This window comes from Protopterus annectens, chromosome 1.part0 (assembly GCF_019279795.1).
Source record: "Protopterus annectens isolate FY-2018-M chromosome 1.part0, PAN1.0, whole genome shotgun sequence".
In the NCBI taxonomy this organism is placed as follows: Eukaryota; Metazoa; Chordata; order Ceratodontiformes; family Protopteridae; genus Protopterus; species Protopterus annectens.
In genome coordinates this window covers 1,847,513,282-1,847,533,437 of record NC_056725.1, presented here as the reverse complement: position 1 = coordinate 1,847,533,437, position 20,156 = coordinate 1,847,513,282, and the positions used below count along the sequence as shown (strand labels likewise).

Genomic DNA, 20,156 nt, shown 5'->3' with positions numbered 1-20,156 from the left:
TTTAAACTATGGAAAAACTATCATGCAGACTAGTACACAAAATCAATAAGTTATTGATAACAAGGGCTACTAATTCTTATAGGGTACAGCACTAACCTAGGTGGACCATTTTCGTACTCAGCCTGTGACAGCTTGAAAGTATATAAATACAAAGAAACTGATAATTACAGTAAGAAGTAGGAAGTAAACAGGTGGTCACTTTTCATTCACAGAAACTTATTACCACTGTATATAGAATATGCACAGGAACATGTACGTTAATCTATCCCCCCATTTATTAAACAGGTGAGGCAAGAGGCTTGGCTGGGAGGTGGTATGGGGAACAGCAAGTTAACTGTGGTAGTGGAGTAATATGGATGGATGTGTGCATGTAGCAGTAGAAAGGTAAAATGATGCTGTGGGAGGCAAGGCATTCACAAGGCTTCTTTGAATTGGAGTACTTTGAGATTTAGTGACTGGATCAGTGGTTTAGGGAAATGTAATGTGCCACGATGCTTTACAGAAAATGCATTTTGGAGGGGAGGAACATGCATGAAATGGACATAAAATGGAACTAATCAGGAAGTTTTAAACCAACGGGGTAGTGGTACTTAAATGCATGTCAAAACGGGAAATTTACAACAGAAAAAGGTTAGTGGAGCACTGCTACCTGCAGTCCTGCAACACTTATGCTAAAAGAAATTGGTTGCATATTGAGCATGTACAAGAAAAAAGGTTGCAGCAGTAATTTAGAATGGGGTACAGGGTGTTTTGGTGGGATCAAGCAGAAGCAGCAACCTACTAAAGGCTCAGAAGGATTACAGTAGCAGAAGGAATTGTGAATGTTAAAAATATGTACTAATCTGAAATTGAAGAGTAGAATTAATGGACAAGGCTATCAAAAGGATACTTTCAAGTAGTATTGACTGATGTTGCCACACATTTTATTTATGAAAATGCAGGGGGGTGTTTAACAGAGATGTCCTACTGCTGAATTAAGAAAATTAATTCAGTGCTCTAGCCACTTGTTGATTTCAATTACATTGGGTAGTAGTTACATACAAATACAATCCCACTGCAAAGAAATTTAAGTTAAATATTCATAAGCAGAATACTGTTTTGTATCCCCTCTACCTTAGCATATGCTATTTCCTCGTTCACTTCACTTCCCTGAGAAAAAGGACTGCTGCTCTGCAAAGTCTGAAAAGATGTACAGGACCACCAGATTAAAAAAAAAACAGCAGTGAAAGCTCAAAGTTGGCAGAATATAATTTTATAATTCACTGAGAATCTGCTAAAGAATTCTCAGAAAGCTGACACTTCAGAGCACAAGTTGCTGATATTTTGCTAGTATAACAGGTCTTTAAAACAGACTTTAGGTAGCTTCAAAATATGTATGCATACCAGACAGCTACAGTCACAGTTTCCTGTAGGAAAACTTGAGTCATTTCCTTACAACTGAAATTGAATGCATTAAGAGTTTAGAGAAGCTGCATATTTTTAACTGTCCAAAAATACCTAAAAGGACTGAATTAGTGAATTTAAACATTGATATGCCAAAATAAATGGGCGTAAATGTTTACTTAAGCTGGGTTGACAGGAATACTCATTTCAGTGGATGCCTGGTGGAACAAGCCTGGGTACACAAGCTTTCATCTCAACAAGTAAACACCTTAATTAGCATGTGGATGGATGAAAATATGAAATTACTCTATTTAAAAATTACAGAGTTGATGTCCTGGAGATGGGTCTGACTTCAGCAGGACCGCACCATTTTCTAGGATCACAATGAACTAAATTGCAAGGATACTGCAGATAAGAAAGTGCTAATATAGAGAGTAAGAATGCCAATACCACTGCCCTTTGGGGTAGCCAACCACAACTGCACCAAATGGGAAGACTTTCACAGTTGCTGGCAGTATTTACAATAGGTCGGTTGGAGCAGGTGGCAGTTAGGATACTTTGTCATCATGGACAGACTCAAAGCAGATTGCTTGCTAGAAGGCAAAAAGTGAAAAATTGCTCGGTCTTTCAACAGTGCAAATTATATACAGCTATAAAACCAGATTAATATGCAGCTGTAACAAACAAATTTTAGAAGGTTGGCAGTGTGCAAATGAGATCAAAAACATAATGAAATGGGGATAAATCAAAGCTGTGCTATGAAAAAAAAAAAAAGTTAACCTATTGCAAAGACTAAGCTGCAGGCATACCCAGCCACCTGACAGCAGGAGCTGCAGGCATACCCAGCCACTTGAGTGTCCAGAGTCAGTCTTAAGTCAAAGAAGCAGCGTCAGTGACTAGCACTGCTGGAATACCACAGAAGTCAAATGCCCACCTGCACCACTGCCACCAGTTACCACAGGACAGTACCATACAAACATGGGAAGCTCAGAGCTATTTCAAAGCAAGCTTGTGTGTCAATGCTTGAACAAGTCTTGTACCTTCATTAAGAGACTCCAAGATCCTTACAGCACAGAGACAATTTTTTCGTTAGCCTGGTACAAAATCAGTGTTCTAAACACAAAATGTTTAATTTAAGGTCAGCACTTAATAAAATGCACATACCTGCTAGACATGAAATACTACCTCTACTCTCCTGGGCAGATGCAATTCATACCAAGCAACACAAACCTGCTAGAATATATGCTACTAAAACTGCTATTCAGACTGGGGTTTCAATTTCAGCTGCCTGCAAGCATGACCATATTTAGCACCCAAGCTCCACTATTCCAAACTTATATTTGGGGGCTATAAACCCAATCCATACCCTTTCATTACCCTCTAGACTTGTCAGAGGGCAACTGCTATAACAAAACACTGGGAGCCAAAGGGACAAAGGGCCAAACACTTGCAGCAACATTCCATTTTCTAGTATAAAATGCTTTATACTCTGCCAGCAATGCCAGAAGCAGGTGTTGGGGGGGGGGGGTCTTGTTAACACAACTTGAAAAAGTTTGCATATAAACTATTCAGGAAGCTCTGGCTTTCAGTTTAGCTGTTTTATGTATGTAAATATATTATTTTACAAATTGTATATGGTTCCCCTTTATGTCACAGCCTAGTTTGATGCTAAAAATGGCAAGACAAAAACATAACTGCACAAGCATGAAGTCCAGGAACATAGGCTTTCTTCTCAGAGAAAGTAACCACTTGGCCACCATGGCGGTGGAATGCATTTATACCTTCACCCAGGAGGTTATAGTTTGCCTTGGAAGTCAGATTTCACCCTATGAGTTCTGGTGTTGGTACCAGCTCAAAGGGGACTGATTGTGGGCAGTTTTAAGTAACGAGGGTCCAATGGTTGCAGCAATGCATCTGTTTTGACATGTTTCTGAAGACCAGGTCTAGAATGTTTCTTCCCCTTGTGAGTGTATGGATAATTTGTTCCACTCATGAATTCTTCCCCTTGTGAGGGTATGGACAATTCAAGTAAAGAAACTTTTGTATTAGTGAGTTAGGGCTAGCATAGGTTTTCCCAGCTAATGGTGGGATAACATCCCCCATAACCAGCATGTTTGGTACAATTTGGAATGTCTTCAGTTTTGTCAAGTAGGCTTTCTGAAACATTGAGGGGATCTTTAACTGGCTAAGACTTGAATGGGGTCTTACCCACTGTAACTTGGACCTGGAGTAACTCCATGTATTTGTCCATTCTAAGTAGACAAGTGGTGAATCTCTCCAATACAGATTAGAACACTGCCTCCTTTGGTTTTCACACATTCATTTTGCAGTCTAAAGGTGTGGAAGGCACTGTGCAAGACTGGGTACTCAGAACCTGAGCCAGGTTTCTGTGTTTGCAGAAATCCACACCTTTAGTGATAGAAGCGCTTCCAAGGAATAGGAATGCAGTTTTTGGTTTAAACTCCTAACATTAGCAGAATGACCCTTATATTGCTCCGACTGGCTAATTTCAGGTCAGTAATGTTTAAGATCTTTTCTACAAAAGGCACTGTGGGAGGCAAGAGCCTTTGCCAGTAGCCAAAAGCCTAGAGGTGCCAGGTAGTGAAGTTTGTCAAACATGGCTTCCCAGGCTGACAGCAACTGGTTCCTCCTAGACACCAAAAACAGAATTATAGAAATCATTTTGTTTATACTGCATCATCATTCTAGGCGAGGGTAGTATGCTGCTAAAGGCTAGGGACATACTGCTTGGGACATGCTCAGAGCTCAACCAGGTTTCTTCATATAGTCCAGTGAGGCAAGACTCTGGTCATTCACACCAACATGAACTATGACAGTCAAAACAGTACTTGTTGCAGAGACCCAAGTGCATGCGTGATCTGACTAATCCTGGAATCGGATAGGCAGCTGACTGACTTCCTCCTTGTCCAACCTGGTGGGAGGGACATCTGCATGTTGCACCGAGTCTCCAGTTGTCATGCCTTACTGGTTTGGTGGGCTGAGACACAGGTGCTGCTATACACCATGGGTGCTGTGGGCCGTGTTAATTGTAGCAGGCAGTTTTATAGATCTGTTTCAGCAAGTTTTTCGTGTGGAGTTGCATGTTTGAGTACTGTGTGTATGAGTAGTGGTACTATATGCATATGTTGTGGTAGGCAAGTTGACAACCTTCTCCATGTTAGTTTTGTTAGAGGGCATGACTTCTAGATTATTGGTTTAAATAAATCTCTCGTACCCTATACTAGAGTGTGCACAACTGTGTGGCAATGTGCAATGCTGCATGACATGCAAACAAGCAGAGGCCTTCTTGAAAGTAGGGCCCAAATACTAAAAGCTAACCAGGGGGGCGCACTCAAGGACCAATGAGGATGCTTATTCCAAACCATTGTCATAAAAGTGGTCCAAGTTGAGACATTTTTTTTGCCATGTATATATGCCTTCTACCGAGGTCACCCTCTTGGCCCAGGGAATATTTTGAAAAGGGTCCAGGGATGACCAGTTAGAGCCATTTCAAATAGGCTTCCATACTTTTTGCATTACAAATTGGCAGTAGCATGATAATGCAAAAATATTCAGAATGTGTAGCTCAAATTGTTATTTAGGAGAACCCAGAGGACTAAGTTTAGAAACATTAAAAGCAATCCTGCAGGTCAAGTACAGAATTCACTAGTCTGCAAAAATGTGAATGTTAGGGGGCATGTCTCCTGCAACTTCAACATGGAGGGGTCGTATTCCTCACACTTAACTGGATTTCTATTGTAGTAACTTAAAGATACTGTACCTTACAAAATGTAGAAGTCTGCTCCAACTGTACTCCAAGTTTATATTACTAAAGGCACATCATTTATAATTTAAGTTGAAAAGGACAGGTGTCTTAAAGAAGCGAGCTACATCCTTGGACAGGATTGTAGCATTGGAGTTGCTTTACATCTTTGGGCAGAAATATAGTACAGGAGGATGTGTGACATTTCAAATTAAATTGGCGTTCCTTTTACCAACGATTAACAGAAGCAGCAAAAATTGCACTAAGACACTCGGAAGGGAATTATGTACTTGCTCACCCTGCTGTTAAACTTGGGGAAAAACAGGGCAATATTTTGCCATCCACTTTCTGCACCATTTCCAAGGACAGGCAGATTCACATTCTATTCAACCTCGATAGCCAACCCTGCACTCATGTTTTCCAACAGAACTTCCAGTTTACAAATGTGAATAAAACCACTAGTATTTTATACTCCTCATTTGATTGAATTGAGCTGATGACCACCTACAGATCTTTTGCAGACTCCACAACAGCAAAGAAATTCAATCCTAAAACTGAACTGTTAGGAAGAGCTGGTCCATTTCCATATACTTCACATGATGAAATGCAACCCTCTCACCAAGCAGATGTCCACAAATTCAGATTTTCAGATGAGCTACAAGTAGTTTGCTGCTCTTGGATTAATTTGGTGTGAACTGCGTGATGTATACACCTCAACATATTAAGGACAAGTCTACAATTATTGTGGGGGGGGGGGGGTGCTGTCCAAAATCATGACTGCAATTTATGTTTACTGACCCATTTAGATCAAATCAGAATACAGAAATAATTTGCAAAAGGCAATGAACTGGATTACTCTTAGTAAACTGAATTTGTCCATGTTATCAATTACATTCATAAGTTTTTGCATGTCTAAAGTTGAAGTAAACATTTTGATGTCACTGGTATCCACTTTCAAGGTTTAAATTCCGCATCATGTTGCACACACGTTTCATACCTTTACTTTAGAACATGAAGTCGTTGGGCCATGAATTTTCCTTCCTATTCTTTCATAACCAGTCCAAGTATGCAATTTACACTATCCAGACTTACCTGCTTATAATAATGTTAGATATTCAATACTAACTGAGAAAACGGAGAGATTATGGGGTGTACTCTCCATCACCCCCACGTACATTTTTACTAAATAGGACTCTTGCTGGCATTACCTTATTTGCAGTGAATTGCAATAACTTATTCAAACACCTTTCTCAACCCAGTCTTGCAGTTCAGAGTAACGGAAAAGTACAGTTTTGTACCTACCATAAATGTAGATGCTCGAGGATCCACATTGCTGCAGTCATAACCTGTGGGTAGTCCGAATACCAAAGTGTTAGGCTGGAGTCTGTCATAGTCGCTCAGATCTGGCAGTGGTACTAAAGCGCATGACCGACGCCATATCCTCAGTCTTTCTTGCCCCAGATGTCAGAAGGCCTAAAAAAGAAAGGCCATAGCCAAACGGAAAATACCCAACTACCAGTTACAGAAAAAGAATCACCCCAAAAGCAACACAGCAACCCTAAACTACAGAGGGGAGGGAGGGTAAATTGGACTGCAGCAATGTGGATCCTTGAACATCTACATTTATGGTAGGTACAAAACTGTACTATGTTCTTAGTCTCACATTGCTGCAGTCATAACCTGTGGGTAGAATCCCAAAGCAAAGGTAAGGGAGGTTGGCTAAATCAAAAAGCACTAGGAGCTGCTAACATGCCCTGTAAAACTGCAGTGGCAAACCCAGCCCTAGATTTGGAATAAAGAGGGAGATGGTAATGTTTAGTAAAAGTGTGCACTGAACTCCAAGTAGCTGCCTCCAAAATATCGCAGTAGAAGTGGCAGTAGCCCTAGTGGAATGAGGTCTAATCGAACCTCCTTTCCATGATGAGAATAACAAAAAGCAATACAATGGCTAATCCACTTAGAAATAGTTTGCTTTGAAACAGGTTTTCCTTGTGAACCCAAGGCAAAAGAAATGAATAACAGACTGCCTGAACCCTTTAGTTCTGCTCAAATAATAACGTAACTGCCTGTGAATATCCAAAGAGTGCAAATTTTTTTCCCCTTTATTTTGGGGATCCGCATAAAAAGTATGCAAATTAATAGATTGGTTCAAGGCCACATCGAAACAACTTTAGGCATAAAAGTAGGGTTAGTACGTAAGGATACCCTATCCTTATGAAACATTAGGAAGGGTTCAACTGCCATTAGAGCCTGTAATTCAGATACCCTCCTAGCAGACGTAATGGCCAACAAAAAAGCAGTCTTCCAAGACAAAAACTTTAAGTCAGCTTTTCCAACACAAAATTGAGATCCCAGGAAGGAGTAGGAGCTCTACGTGGGGGTCTTATATTCTTTGCCCCTCTAAGAAATTGCTTAAACAAAGGGTGAGAAAATAATGGTGGGTCACAGTCATAGTGAGCAGAAATGGCTGCAGCATGAACTTTCACGGAGGAGAAAGACAAACCCTTGTCTAATAATTCTGTAAGGTACTGTAGTGTAACACTCAAATTAGGCCGTGAAACATCAAAGCTCTTTGCTGTGCTCCAAAGAAAAAATCTCCTCCATTTATCAGCATAAACCTTTCTTGTACTAGGTCGCCTGGCTTCCAAGATGACATTTAAAACTTGCTGAGGAAGCTGCGACCCCCCAGGGTCTAAAACGGAATATGCCAGACTGTCAGATACAGGGACTGTATCCTGACATTGAGGAAATGATTGCTTGCCTGAGACAAAAGGTGTGGAATTGTTGGCAAAGGCCAAGGAGGCTCCCGAACTAAACTCCTCAGCAAAGGGTACCAATGCTGATGTAGCCAATCTGGAGCTATAAGGATCATGCAAGGCTTGTCCTGTCTGACCTTCAAGAGCACCTTGGGAAGGAGAGGCAGAGGAGGAAAGGCATAGACGTGAAGGTTGTTCCAACTGAAAGATAGAGCATCCACTTTCCAAGCTTCTGGGTGAAACATCTTTGTGCAAAATTTTGGCGTTTGGAAATTTTGTGGGGATGCGAACAGATCTATGTCTGGAGTTCCCCAAGCCACTGTCAACTGTTGAAATACATGGGGATCCAATTTCCACTCGTGGGGATCCACTAGTTGCCTGCTCAAAACATCTGCTAAGAAGTTCTGTGCTCCTGGCAGAAACCTTGCTTGAAGAGTGAGGTGCAAACTCAGAGCAGTCTCCCACAAAACCATAGCTTGTCTGCAAAGAGGGTACAAATGGGTTCCCCCCTGCTTGTTGATGTACCACATGACTGTTGTGTTGTCTGTTTGAATCAACACCTGTCCCGGTTGAAATAGATCCTTGAAAGCCATCAGAGCAAATTGGACTGCTAACATCTCCTTCAAGTTGATATGTAAATGTTGAAGTCTGGCAGGCCACGTGTCTTGAACCCATCTCCCATCGAAATGTGCTCCCCAAGCCATGTCAGAGGCATCTGTCGTTAGGATCTGACTCTCCTCTGGTCGGGTCACAGAGAGTCCCTTGTTTAGGTGACATTCCTGAGCCCACCACAAAAATTCCCTTTGGATGCAAGGTATTATCTGAATGACAGTGTCCAAATCGTGGCAGTGTTGAGTCCATACACTTTTGAGATACCATTGTAGCTTCCTCATATGTAGTTTGGCATTGGAGTACCAGAATACAAGATGCCATGAACCCCAAGGCTTGAAGGACTGTCCTTGCAGTCAGCCTGGACAGTAGAGATAATCTCTGAAAGTATAGGGGAAGATTTCTTTGTTTGTCCAGGGTCAGAAAAGCCATCTGAGAGGCTGTACTCAGTCTCACACCCAGAAAGCACATGTCCTGAGAGGGTACTAGACTGGACTTTGTTTCGTTCACAGAATACCCTAGGCACCTTAACACTGCCATTACATACTGTAGATGCTGAAGTAACGTGACTTTGTCTTGAGCAAGAATCAGGCAATCGTCCAAATAAGGATAAATTTGTATTCCTCTTAGTCTTAAGAAGGCTATCACAGGAGCCAGGACCTTTGTGAACACCCTGGGCGCAGTAGATAAGCCAAAGGGCAATGCAGAGAACTGATAATGAAAAGTACCAGCCCGAAAACGCAGGAACCTTCTGCAGCTGGGCCTGATAGGAATGTGAAGATAAGCCTCTGAGATCCAGAGTTACCATCCAGTGATCTTTGCCTAGCAGAGGCAGAAGTTGCTGTAAAATTAACATCTTGAATTTTGGGATGTCTAGGTATGCGTTGAGAAGACAAATCCAGAATTGGCCTCCAAGTGTTCCCCTTCTTTGGCACAAGGAACAGGAGAGAATAAAATCCTAGGCCTACTTCTGACGGAGGTACCACCTGAATAGCCCCCATTTTTAAAAGTAAAGAAATCTGTTTGTGAGCCTCCAGCTTTTGTTGAGGAGGTATGTCCAGCATGCCTTTGAAAGGAGGCAAGGTGTGAAAATAAAACTTGTAGCCTCGATCTATAATGTCCAACATCCATTTGTCCTGGGTGACCAAAAGCCAATTTTGCTTGAAGAGTGTTAACTTTCCTCCTAGAGGAGCTGCCAGACAGGAAGAATCTGGCAGCTGGAGATACAGGTCATTGGGTCCGTTTACGAAAAGGCTGACCCCTGCCCTCACCAGAAGATTGTGCAGGAGAACTCCATGTCCTAGGTCTGAATGAACCCTGAGCATGAGCTCTGCCCCTACCACGTCTAGATCTGCCCTTAGACTGGTAATCGGAAGAAGGATATGCCCATCCTTTTGCAGGCCAATTTCTGCTAAACTTAGGGGGCTGCACTTGTAAAAATTCCTTAACTGTCTGCATGGACTTAGCTTTGTCTTCCATTTTCTTCAAAACTGACTCCACAGGAGAACCAAAAAGAACTTCAGATTGGAGGGGAGCATCCAAAATTCGAGCTTTAACATGCTCTGACAAATTCTGATCCTTAAGCCAGGCGTGCCTACGAATAACTGAACCAGTGGCAGCCACCCTGGAAGAAGCCTGAAGAGCATCAAAGCCACACTGCAAGGAATGCTTACCTACCTGATCAGAGGCATGAACTAAATCCTGCAATTCCTTACACTCTATACCTTCAGCTAAAGCATCTACCTTAGATTTCAACTGACTTAACAGAAAATTCTGGTACTTTAGCTATGAGGGCTTTGAATTGCCCGTTTCATATGCTGGTGTGGAAGAGGTATACACTTTTTTACCCCACCTATCTAAAGCTCTAGAATCTTTATCCAGAGGAACTGGATTCTTTACTACAGAAGCCCTGACACCCTTAGGTCCCTGGCTAATAGTTTCTGGGTCAGCTCTAGGACTCGTATAAATATTTATGAGCCTCGGGAACTCTGTAGTATCTGTCTGGCTTGACAGGGGCCGGAGGTAAAGAATCAGGATTAAGGGAAGCCTCAGAAAAAACATCCTGAACAACATCCAAAACAGGGGGAATGGCCAAGGGCCTATGCTGTGGTAAAAACAAAAATTCCCTAAGCCTCTTACGAGAATCGGAGAAATCCTGACAATCCCACTTAAAATGCTCCCTCATGGAATGCAGGGTTTCAGAAAAAGAAAAATCCTCTGGAGGAGAAGCAGAAGGACAGGAGTCCTCTGCAGAATAGGGAGGAAAATCCTGAATGTCCTCAGCTGAAGACTCAGAGTAATCTGAGGAATGCTCCAACCCCTCCACCTCTGTCTCCACCCTAGGTCTCTTATCTGGAGGGGGCATAGAACCTCTGATTAAAGTAATCAAATCCTCTGCCATTTTTAGCATATGTTTTTTTAGGAACAGAGCCTGCAGAACTAGGGCTGACACCTGTGCCAGAAAGACCAGGCCTAGCTTTAGAAGGTGCTTTAGTGACAGAAGTAGAAGGCCTAACAACCTTATGTAAAGAAGGAACTACAGAAACTTGAGAGGCCCCCTCGGCCTGACCTGACTCCTGAGAGGCCAATTCCTGTAATATTAAAGGCTCCCCCTGAGACTCAGCTGAAACCTCGGCTGGATCCACAGATTCCACCATAGTTTCCAAAGAACAAGCGTCCGTAACGGATGACTCATCCTGCTTATACTTTAATGATTTATCTTTTCGCTTTTTAGCGGTAGCGGGCGTCTGAGGATCCGACGGCATGTTGTAGTTGCACCGCTTACCAAAAACAAGTCTAGCACAATCTAACCTGCGTTTAATGGTGCACTTATTAAATCTAGTGCAAAAGCGACACCCGACTACGTCGTGCTCAGGCCCCAAGCAAGGAATACCGAGAGAGTGGTAGTCCCTATGAGGTATCTGTTTCCCACAAGAAATACAATTAACTTTTTCTGACATCCGGATTTAACTGAGGCAAGAAAAGACAAAAATATTCCCCAACGGGGTACTTAGCCCAACTTGGTCTTCGGTCTGAAACTCAGAATACGAAAATTTCAGGACGCCAAACGGCACTTGCAAACGCTGCTTCTGCTTCGGACCATGCGGCAAGAAAGACTGAGGATATGGCGTCGGTCATTCACTTTAGTACCACTGCGTACTGACGTCAGATTTGAGCGACTATGACCGACGCCAGCCTAACACTTTGGTATTCGGGCCGACCGACGACAGCGGACTACCCACAGGTTATGACTGCAGCAATGTGAGACTAAGAACATCATTGCTCTCACTGTCTTGAGAGATATTTTGGCCATGGATTCTGACCATAGTCAGTACCCACCCTCATGTTTCAACTATTTGCCAGGAGGAAGAAACCAATTAACCCTCGAGTAAATTCAGGGGATTACTACAAACCTAGCCCTCAGTAGTTTTACTCATCTGTTGGTGCAGATTTGTGTTCTTGATTCTAATATAGGTAACTGTATTATACTAGTAAAAGATATGGGCAGTCCAGGACAACAGGACCTCTGATGCCACAGAAAGTGCATGAACATCTATCCTCAAAAGTTAAGGCAGTGAAAGGGATAGAGCTTCCAGCCTCTCTCTTTGTACCTCTAGTACTTTAGGCCTGTAAACTTTTTGGTTAGGAACCTTTTGGGTCTTTCCTATTGTTCAGTATATTTAATAAGCTACATACCAAAAGGGCACATTCTACTAAAGTCATAAGCCTAAAGGAGGTTAATTTCACAATAAGCTGCATGAAAGATTGCCCACTTGTCACATGCTGGTCAAAAAAAGAGCAAAAAAGGGAATTATGAAAACCCAAGTTCCTAGATCCCAAACTATTTTTCTAGTGTAGTACACTTGTGCAATACGAGATTTATCCACTAGAAAGTTTAAGCTCATTGTCAGTACAGTGAGTTTATGTTACCATAATTTAGAGTTTACATTTTAAAGGTCTTTGGGTTTTGCCAATTTACCTTGTAGCCATGATTTGCAGTTTTGACATTTAAAAAGATAGCTATGAGTTGTCCAACATGCAAAATTTTGATTTTACATGTTTCTTCATCAGTGTGCGACTTCTATGGTTGGAACAAAGATGTACAGGGCATAGACTAGTTGAAATGTTAGGGTTATGGAGCCCAAAGCTACATATATTACAAGGTGTGGGACTGACCTTCCTAATACTTCCTTGGATTAGGACTGCCTCCCAGAAATGCAACTGCCCAGACTTGCACCTGCTTCACAGTTCAGTCCTCTAGAGCACTCAGATAGCTTCCCCAAGGTGGTCTACTAGTAACCCCGACAACCCCCCTTTCCAATGTGGTCTACTAGCAACTCCGACAACCCCCCCCATTTCCTGTACCGAGAGTACACGTCCCCTACCAAAATTACTGAAGTAATGAGAACCATTACCAAGCACTGTTCCAGTGAGCTAACCAAAATGAAATTTTAATAGCTACTAGCCAAGCAGGCTCCATTCAAAAAGGAGCAAATACCAAACATACATATGCCGTGAAGATGCCCACCATGAAGAGGCATCCAACAAGCTTTTACAGATGAAAAAATAAAAACACTTAAAAAGCAGATTATGATTCATTGTAGCTGTACAAGGAAAAGAAAAAAAGTTTTATACATAGTCAGACTGAAAGCAACACTGAAAATCCTGATGTTTGTGACCCAGGGATTCTTCAACTTCTTCTGCAAGCTCCCATTTCAAATTCCCAAGTTCAAAACCCTGACAGGACAGCAGCAGCTCTGATTTAATTTAGAGCAGTACACTCCAGGGAGGGTAGCAATATTTCCATTCAAATACAAAACATCTCTCCTGTTAACTATGTTAATGTACAGTGTAGCTAAGAGAGTATAGCAACAGTAAACAATTCCATATTACTAAACTATATAGGATGTGGTAGTATTCCATACGCCTACATGCAATATGAAAAATTTAATCCTAAAAACACTTCTGCAACAGTCTAGTACATTAGTACAAAGACTATCAAATAATATAAAGCAACTTTCAAGAGCAATGCTTGAGTACATAAGGTTTAGACAAAGATCCACATAAAGCTTCTTCCATATTTATGTCACCCCTCCCAATTTTCCTTAAAGTTCTGCAATAAAAGTACTCTTTGGGACATATTACAAGTATGCACTACACATGATGCATAGGAATAATGATTTGCAGTTATGTGAATTAGTAGAGGGGATTTAATACCTTGCATATAGGAACTGCCATCTAATAGCATGCCGTTGTGTTGTACTCAAAGGAGCACTGGTCCCATAGATGGCATATACAGAGTGAATAGAAATTTTACATATACCGGGGTTCTAAAAATTAGTTGCACGAGCTTAAAAGCTGTGAAATTTTACAATATATAGAAAGTACTCCGTATGAACTGTTTTGCTAATATTCTAAAAAAGCCCTTACCAACTGTTACGGACAGCAGGTTAAACACTTAAAATGTAAGTTTTGTTTAGTACATTATGACTTTTCTATGCACTTGCATCAACTCCAGAAAACGCTTCCAACATATAACTGATCAAACAGCCAAGTTACCCTACCTCTGCCCAATTTTCCACAGTCCTGCTTTCATGGCACAATGGAATGGCCATTTGTTAACATCCCACTCCAAGTTAGAGGGATATGCATTTGTTCCCCCTTTTTCACTGCCTTGCATCAAGATAGCAGAAACAGAAGTATTAGCAGTTATGCTTTCAATTAACCTGATTACTTCACAGTTAAACATAATGAAATGTTACTTTGCGAAGTCTGAATGATTCAGCTTGAGTCATCTTAAGATGACAGAGAAACCCCAGCACCTGGAGCAGGAAGCATTTTCCAGTTCTGTCTCATATCTTCAGGCTAGTCATAGTACATTAGAACCAACAAAGTTCACCAGCAGGACTTAGACAAAATTTAGTTAAGCGCTTTCAAATTAAAATTGACTTCAGACGAAGTCAATTTTATTTTGAAGAAAGCTCATAACCTGTAAATAAAGTTTGTGTCTACAAGTCCTGCTGGTGAACTTTGTTCTAGTTTTTTTTTATTTTCACCAGTTTGCTACATTTTTTGTTTTTTTAGTCAGTGGTGGTGCTGCGGTAGCGTTGTCGCCTCAGACACTGTCCAGTTCGATTCTCAGCTAGAGCATCTTCTGCATGGAGATGTACGTGAATGGGCGTTACCTTCGTTGAAGGTTGTGCATCAGGGCTGGTAACTCTGCACGTAAAAATCAACTACCAATCATTAGCGGACCGGAGTTGTGCTGTGGCGAACCCTAACTGGGAAAAGCCGAAAGACAAGTCATAGTACATTACATTTTGTGAAGGGACAGCCAAGGCTCTTTACTGTGCATTTTTATACTGAAGCCGAGCCGGTTATAAACCTCTGATTAGTGGTCTATCCGGGTTACTAAAGATGCACATCTGTCTATACAGCCTTAAACAGTCTGATCCAGAGAATATGGGGATGCAAGTCACAAAGCAAATGTAAGCAAAGTAGGAAGCAGAGCATCTTGAAGACATTGAAGTCAACTGCAATCGTTTCATACAACTGCAGTCACACAAGCCCCCTTGCAACATACCTGTTCATCTTGCGTTTCAGGCTCACATTCCGTGTAAGACTGTCAAGATTCCTTCTCTGCATGGAACTGGAGCAGCTTCTCAAAAAAAAAAAAAAAAACGAACAGAAGAGACACACAATACTCCTTTATAGTAGGCAACAAAGATTCACTTCTGTGTTCCTTCCATAAACCAGTGAACATGCTCACATTTCCAGACATTTATGAAAGATACAGCTGGTATGATTTTTGCTGTAACTATTCAATCACAGCAATAATCACTGGCAGCATGCGATAATGCTAGCATTTTTCTTCAGTTTAACCGAATATTTCTCAGATGGTCCTAGGAAACAAGTCATCTGACACCAGCATATTAATGGAACATGAACTATGCAGACCACACAGTGAAGTTAGAACACCTGGAAATGGAGGTTAGCTACGGTTTGTTGGTTTAGAGGTAGGATACCCAGTTTCATGTCTGAAAGGTCCTTGGCTCAAACCAACAACAAAAGCTCAATCAGCCTGGAGGGCAGCAGCTCTTAAGCTGTGCCAAGGGTACAGGGTTTACATCTTACCACCTTTACTTTGTGTAACTTGAACAAGTCACATAACCAAACCATGACTTAGGGGAATTGGAGAATTTGGGCTACACTCCTTTGCCTCCTAGGCTGTATGCTTAGTTACTAAAAACCTGTATTGTATTACAAGACAGTGTGAAAACTAAATGGTAGCTGGAATTCACACAGTATTTTGCACATTTCCAGATGGCACCAACTACATAGTTATTCCAAGGTGAAAATGTGCTTTAAGAATCTTTCTGCAATACATTTGTTCTACGCATTGCACTGTACAACACACTGCTTACATGCATTATAGAAATCATTTGAAGTTGACTGTTTTCATTTTTAAAGTGAGAAGGTGATGCATCCATTATGATTTAGTATAGAGTGCTTGGGTCCAAGCTACACAGTGCATTGGTGCCCCTCACCTCCAGGCTACACCTTTCATTGCTCCCACTGGGCTAGTATACATGTACCCCGGTTCCATCAAAGGGTATATGCTGCATTGAACCCACCATTTCCAGCATAGTCAGGTTAGTGAATTAAAATCTGAATAGAATCAAGTTGCGCAGTAAACAAGAACACTACCCAAGACTCTAAATCAAGGTTAAAACATTTTGAAAACAGCAAGTGAATAACTAGAAAGGAGAAACAGCAAAAAGCATAAAACCTTTGTCAGTGCCATTACTTTGATAAATATTTATACCAATTATGAATTTTTCTGGATGTTTCTGGATGAAACAATGAATAAACTAGCTGAAAACTTCATGGGCATAACCAAACCAATACATTAGACCTATTCTTTTCTACAGTGGAGGACCATCTGCAGTTACTTGAAGGATAGTATTTATATGGTGGTCTCAAGTCTTTTCAGGTACACTGCTGTAGATTGTGCACGTATAGGAATAAGTTTGTAGGCATATAGGGACAAGGTGTGTGTGTGTGTGGGGGGGGGGGGTTGAATGCTGTTAAGTATTGGTCATCACTTCTCCCAAAGTGCCTCTACAAATTAGCATTTCGGTGCCTTGAGTAAAAATGGAAGCATACCCATGTTACAACAGATCTGGAGCGATTTTACGTAACAGCAAAATGAATCCACTAGGAAAGATTAAGTTTAGAGCTGCTTGGGCGATATGCTGATTTAGGAAAAAGCTTGCAGTTAAATAAAATACTACTCTACCCTCAAGTCATAAATGTTTATTCCAGAAGGAATAAAACATTCACCTTCACTGCAGCACATTCTAAATCCAGCAACTTCAAGTATACACACATTGGACCTCATATTGGTGCAATAAACACATTCTACATTGCAAATAGCAGCTCCACCCCCACACACAACCCCTTAGAGCAAGAAATCTGGACAAAACCATAATGGTTGGACAAAGGCCCAAAGATAGGGACATTAACCATTGCTTTTAAACTTGATAGTATAAGATTCATGTTAATGCAAAATCTGTCATTTTCGGACTTCAGTGCTCAATTTGCCAATGATTTACTAGAGCCACAATGTTTGGAGGAAAAAAAAGCCAAAAATGAGGCAAAAATCTGGACAACTGAGAGGAAAGTCCACCTTAAGGACAAAAGCTACTAACACTTAAACCCACCATGCACATAATGTCCACTAAGTTAGTAGTAAACCACCCCCAAAAAACTTTAGAACCACAGTCAATCACAATCTACAAATTTTAAAGCCCAAATGCTTGTTTATCCATACCCTGGAAACTAAACTCATTAAAATTGCCAGCTGTGCAAATCAAAGTATAACCCAAATAAAAAAAACACAACTATCAATGGAGAACTATATTCAAAGGCTCGTGAATTAATCTACACAAGCCACGTAAAGCTCTATTCAGTACAACTGTGCACCAAAGCAAGCCGATAGGAAACCAACACTGCTGTACAAAAAATGGTTAAAAGGAATACATGGTAGGAACTTAGTTTCCTACGCCTACAAGGTATTTTATCCATTAGACCAAATCCTCATTTCATAACAGTATAAATTTTACACGCTATTTAGATAATGGCCATATGCACAGAAAGCAGGGCAAGATTGTCTAAATGAAAGTGCCAGCTCCTTAATCTAGAAAATACCTACTTACAAAAGTGATTAAGCATATTCCCTTACCTTTTTTCTTTTTTGATAGTGTTTTTGTCAGGGACACATCATTCTGGCTACTTGCGATTTCTGTTGCCATAGTGCGAGGCCTGCCTCAGTCAAATTTTAACGAGCTGTATTTGGACTTCCTTGTTTCCCGAATTTTTTTTTTTTTTTAATAATGTAAATCAGTCAAACCTATGAGTGAGAGATAGACTGGCATTAAGTGCTTTATCCAAAACACAGCTTGCATTTATTAAACAAATGATTTTGCAAAGGTAGAAGGTACTTATGGTGGAAACATTTAGGACACAAAATTGACATTTCAAATTATGAAAACATCCATTTAAAATACTGAATTAAGCCACTGCCTCTAGAGCCTACAGAATCAGTGAAAGTAAACTGTATCCCTGCAAAGACCAATTATATACAACCGCATCTTCCTCTCTAAAACAAAAAGGTGTGATTCTCTGTGATGGTTACAATTACCAGTGTCATTTATTTTCATTACAAGCATGATCAAGTACACCCAGCAAGGACGGTGAAAGTCTGTCTTTAGGTTTGAAATGATCAGCACAATGGAAATGCAACTACACTGCAGCACCTTTATGGGATAAGGTGCATAGGAGTTGTGAACTGTGCAAAGAGAGAAAGCAGTTACTGGCAGCTGTATGGTTTGAAAGTATATGCAGGCGACTTTAAATGGTTGTCTGGGAGACCATTGTGAGCCAAAGAAAACAACAATCTCAAAGGAAAATCTAAAATTTAAATACAATCACAACCATAATTAGATCACTATCTTTGGTAAAAGGAGTGAATGGGAATGAATGCAGGGAGACTATATACACGCCACATCCTGCATGCATTCCATGCTGTCGATACTCCCAACAGTCGAACACACAGAACTGGATTCATTTGAATGAATCTATTAGTGGACATTTTATATTTTCGGATACTTTTTCCATTAGAACAGTTCCATAACTGGAAGCTCAGGCTATTGTACCTCAAAAATCACAAGTTTAAAAACCTGAAGGAATACAGACATGAAAACCTGAAAGATTTATGCTTTAATTCCAGCAGCCTGATTTTTTTTTCTTCCAGCAATAAAAAATGAGCCACAAAAGATGGAGTCAGGCAACCCAAGTCATTAGCAGCCCTGGGGGCACAACTGTACTGGCAAGATGGCCACGCCCACCTGGGGAAGGGAGGGGCAGAGCAAGATTAAAAACTAATCCCCTAGAACCATGGAAATGCAAAAGGCATCCTGAGGGTAGGTTTCCACTCACCAAGCCACCCCTGTGGTAGGCTTTAAACAAGGCAGTTACAGCTTCAACCCCAACTGCAAATGGAGTCTGTATCTGCATTCATTTCTGAATGACAATTCATATACCATTTTGAGTGGTAAAGCATTTTAGACCAGGCTGTAGCAGAGTAGGAGCATTAGGACTGGGGCACCTGCACCCCCCCCCATTCAAATCTAGTTACACCTCTGGTGCAAGAGTGTACTCAAAAGCATAGAAGGTCCTCAAAGCAAGACCAGACCTGGAGCATATAGGCTGGAGTAATACCTGTGCTTACACAGCATTTAGAATTAGAAGCATGGGCATATGCCTGTGCTCCCTCAGACCATCATCTCCCTCCCCTGGCTAGGTGCCAAAGTCTTAAACAGGCTAATTGGCCACAAATCTAGTCCTAAAGAGCAACAAGTGCAACTTGGTAATCATATGGTTTAATGACCTAAACACCCAACACTTGAACTGCAGCATATAACAGAGCAACTACCCACTTCAAGCTATGTCTGCACAATTAAGAAACCAGCTCAGGCTAACCTGAATAACCCACTTAGTTTAGCACCATCTGGGAAGAACAGCATTTTAAACTAAAGTTAGTAATTAAGATGTAAAGAGTCTGTTATACTAGAAATGCCCAAATCTCAGAAAGAAATACCAGAGAAAATATTACAGTCTAACAAAATCCACATGAGAAATACAGAAGATAAAGAAGCAGGTAATCCAAAAAGTACAAGTCCAGTCTGGTACCCCTACCCATGACCCACAGGGTGACAAACCACAAAGGATTTGTCCAGGAAACTCACTTTAGGTAGCAGATCTTAGATCACTTGTTCATCTGCCTAGTTAACTGAATAAACTACCCGAAACTTCAGGGCCTCTATTCCTCCCACAGGGAGGGGAGAGTCTCCTAGATCGGTTAGCTAAAGTGATTTTATCTGGACTAAAGGAAGTTGTCTCGCCAAGGAACAGTAAAGCCAGTTCCTAGAGATGGTATTACAGAGGTGTATGGATGTTCCATTTTTTTTTTTTTTTTAGGTGGGGGGTCAAATAAGCTTATATTTTCCTAGCAAAATTATAACTGAAAATACCTTTTGAAGCATAAACCTTATGGCATCAAGGGCATTAATGCCTGGCTTAAA

General features: G+C 41.1%; 1 protein-coding gene across 2 annotated transcripts in view; it reads right to left on the bottom strand.

Moving 5' to 3' along the window:
* The window catches only part of DAB2 (DAB adaptor protein 2), a 472,148-nt gene that overhangs the window by 289,092 nt on the left and 162,900 nt on the right, over positions 1-20,156 (bottom strand). For both annotated transcript variants that reach the window (XM_044069830.1, XM_044069823.1), the window contains exon 2: positions 17,756-17,923. In XM_044069830.1, the coding sequence (XP_043925765.1) occupies positions 17,756-17,825 (70 nt within the window). In that variant the 5' untranslated portion in view covers positions 17,826-17,923. The remainder of the gene's footprint in view (positions 1-17,755; positions 17,924-20,156) is intronic.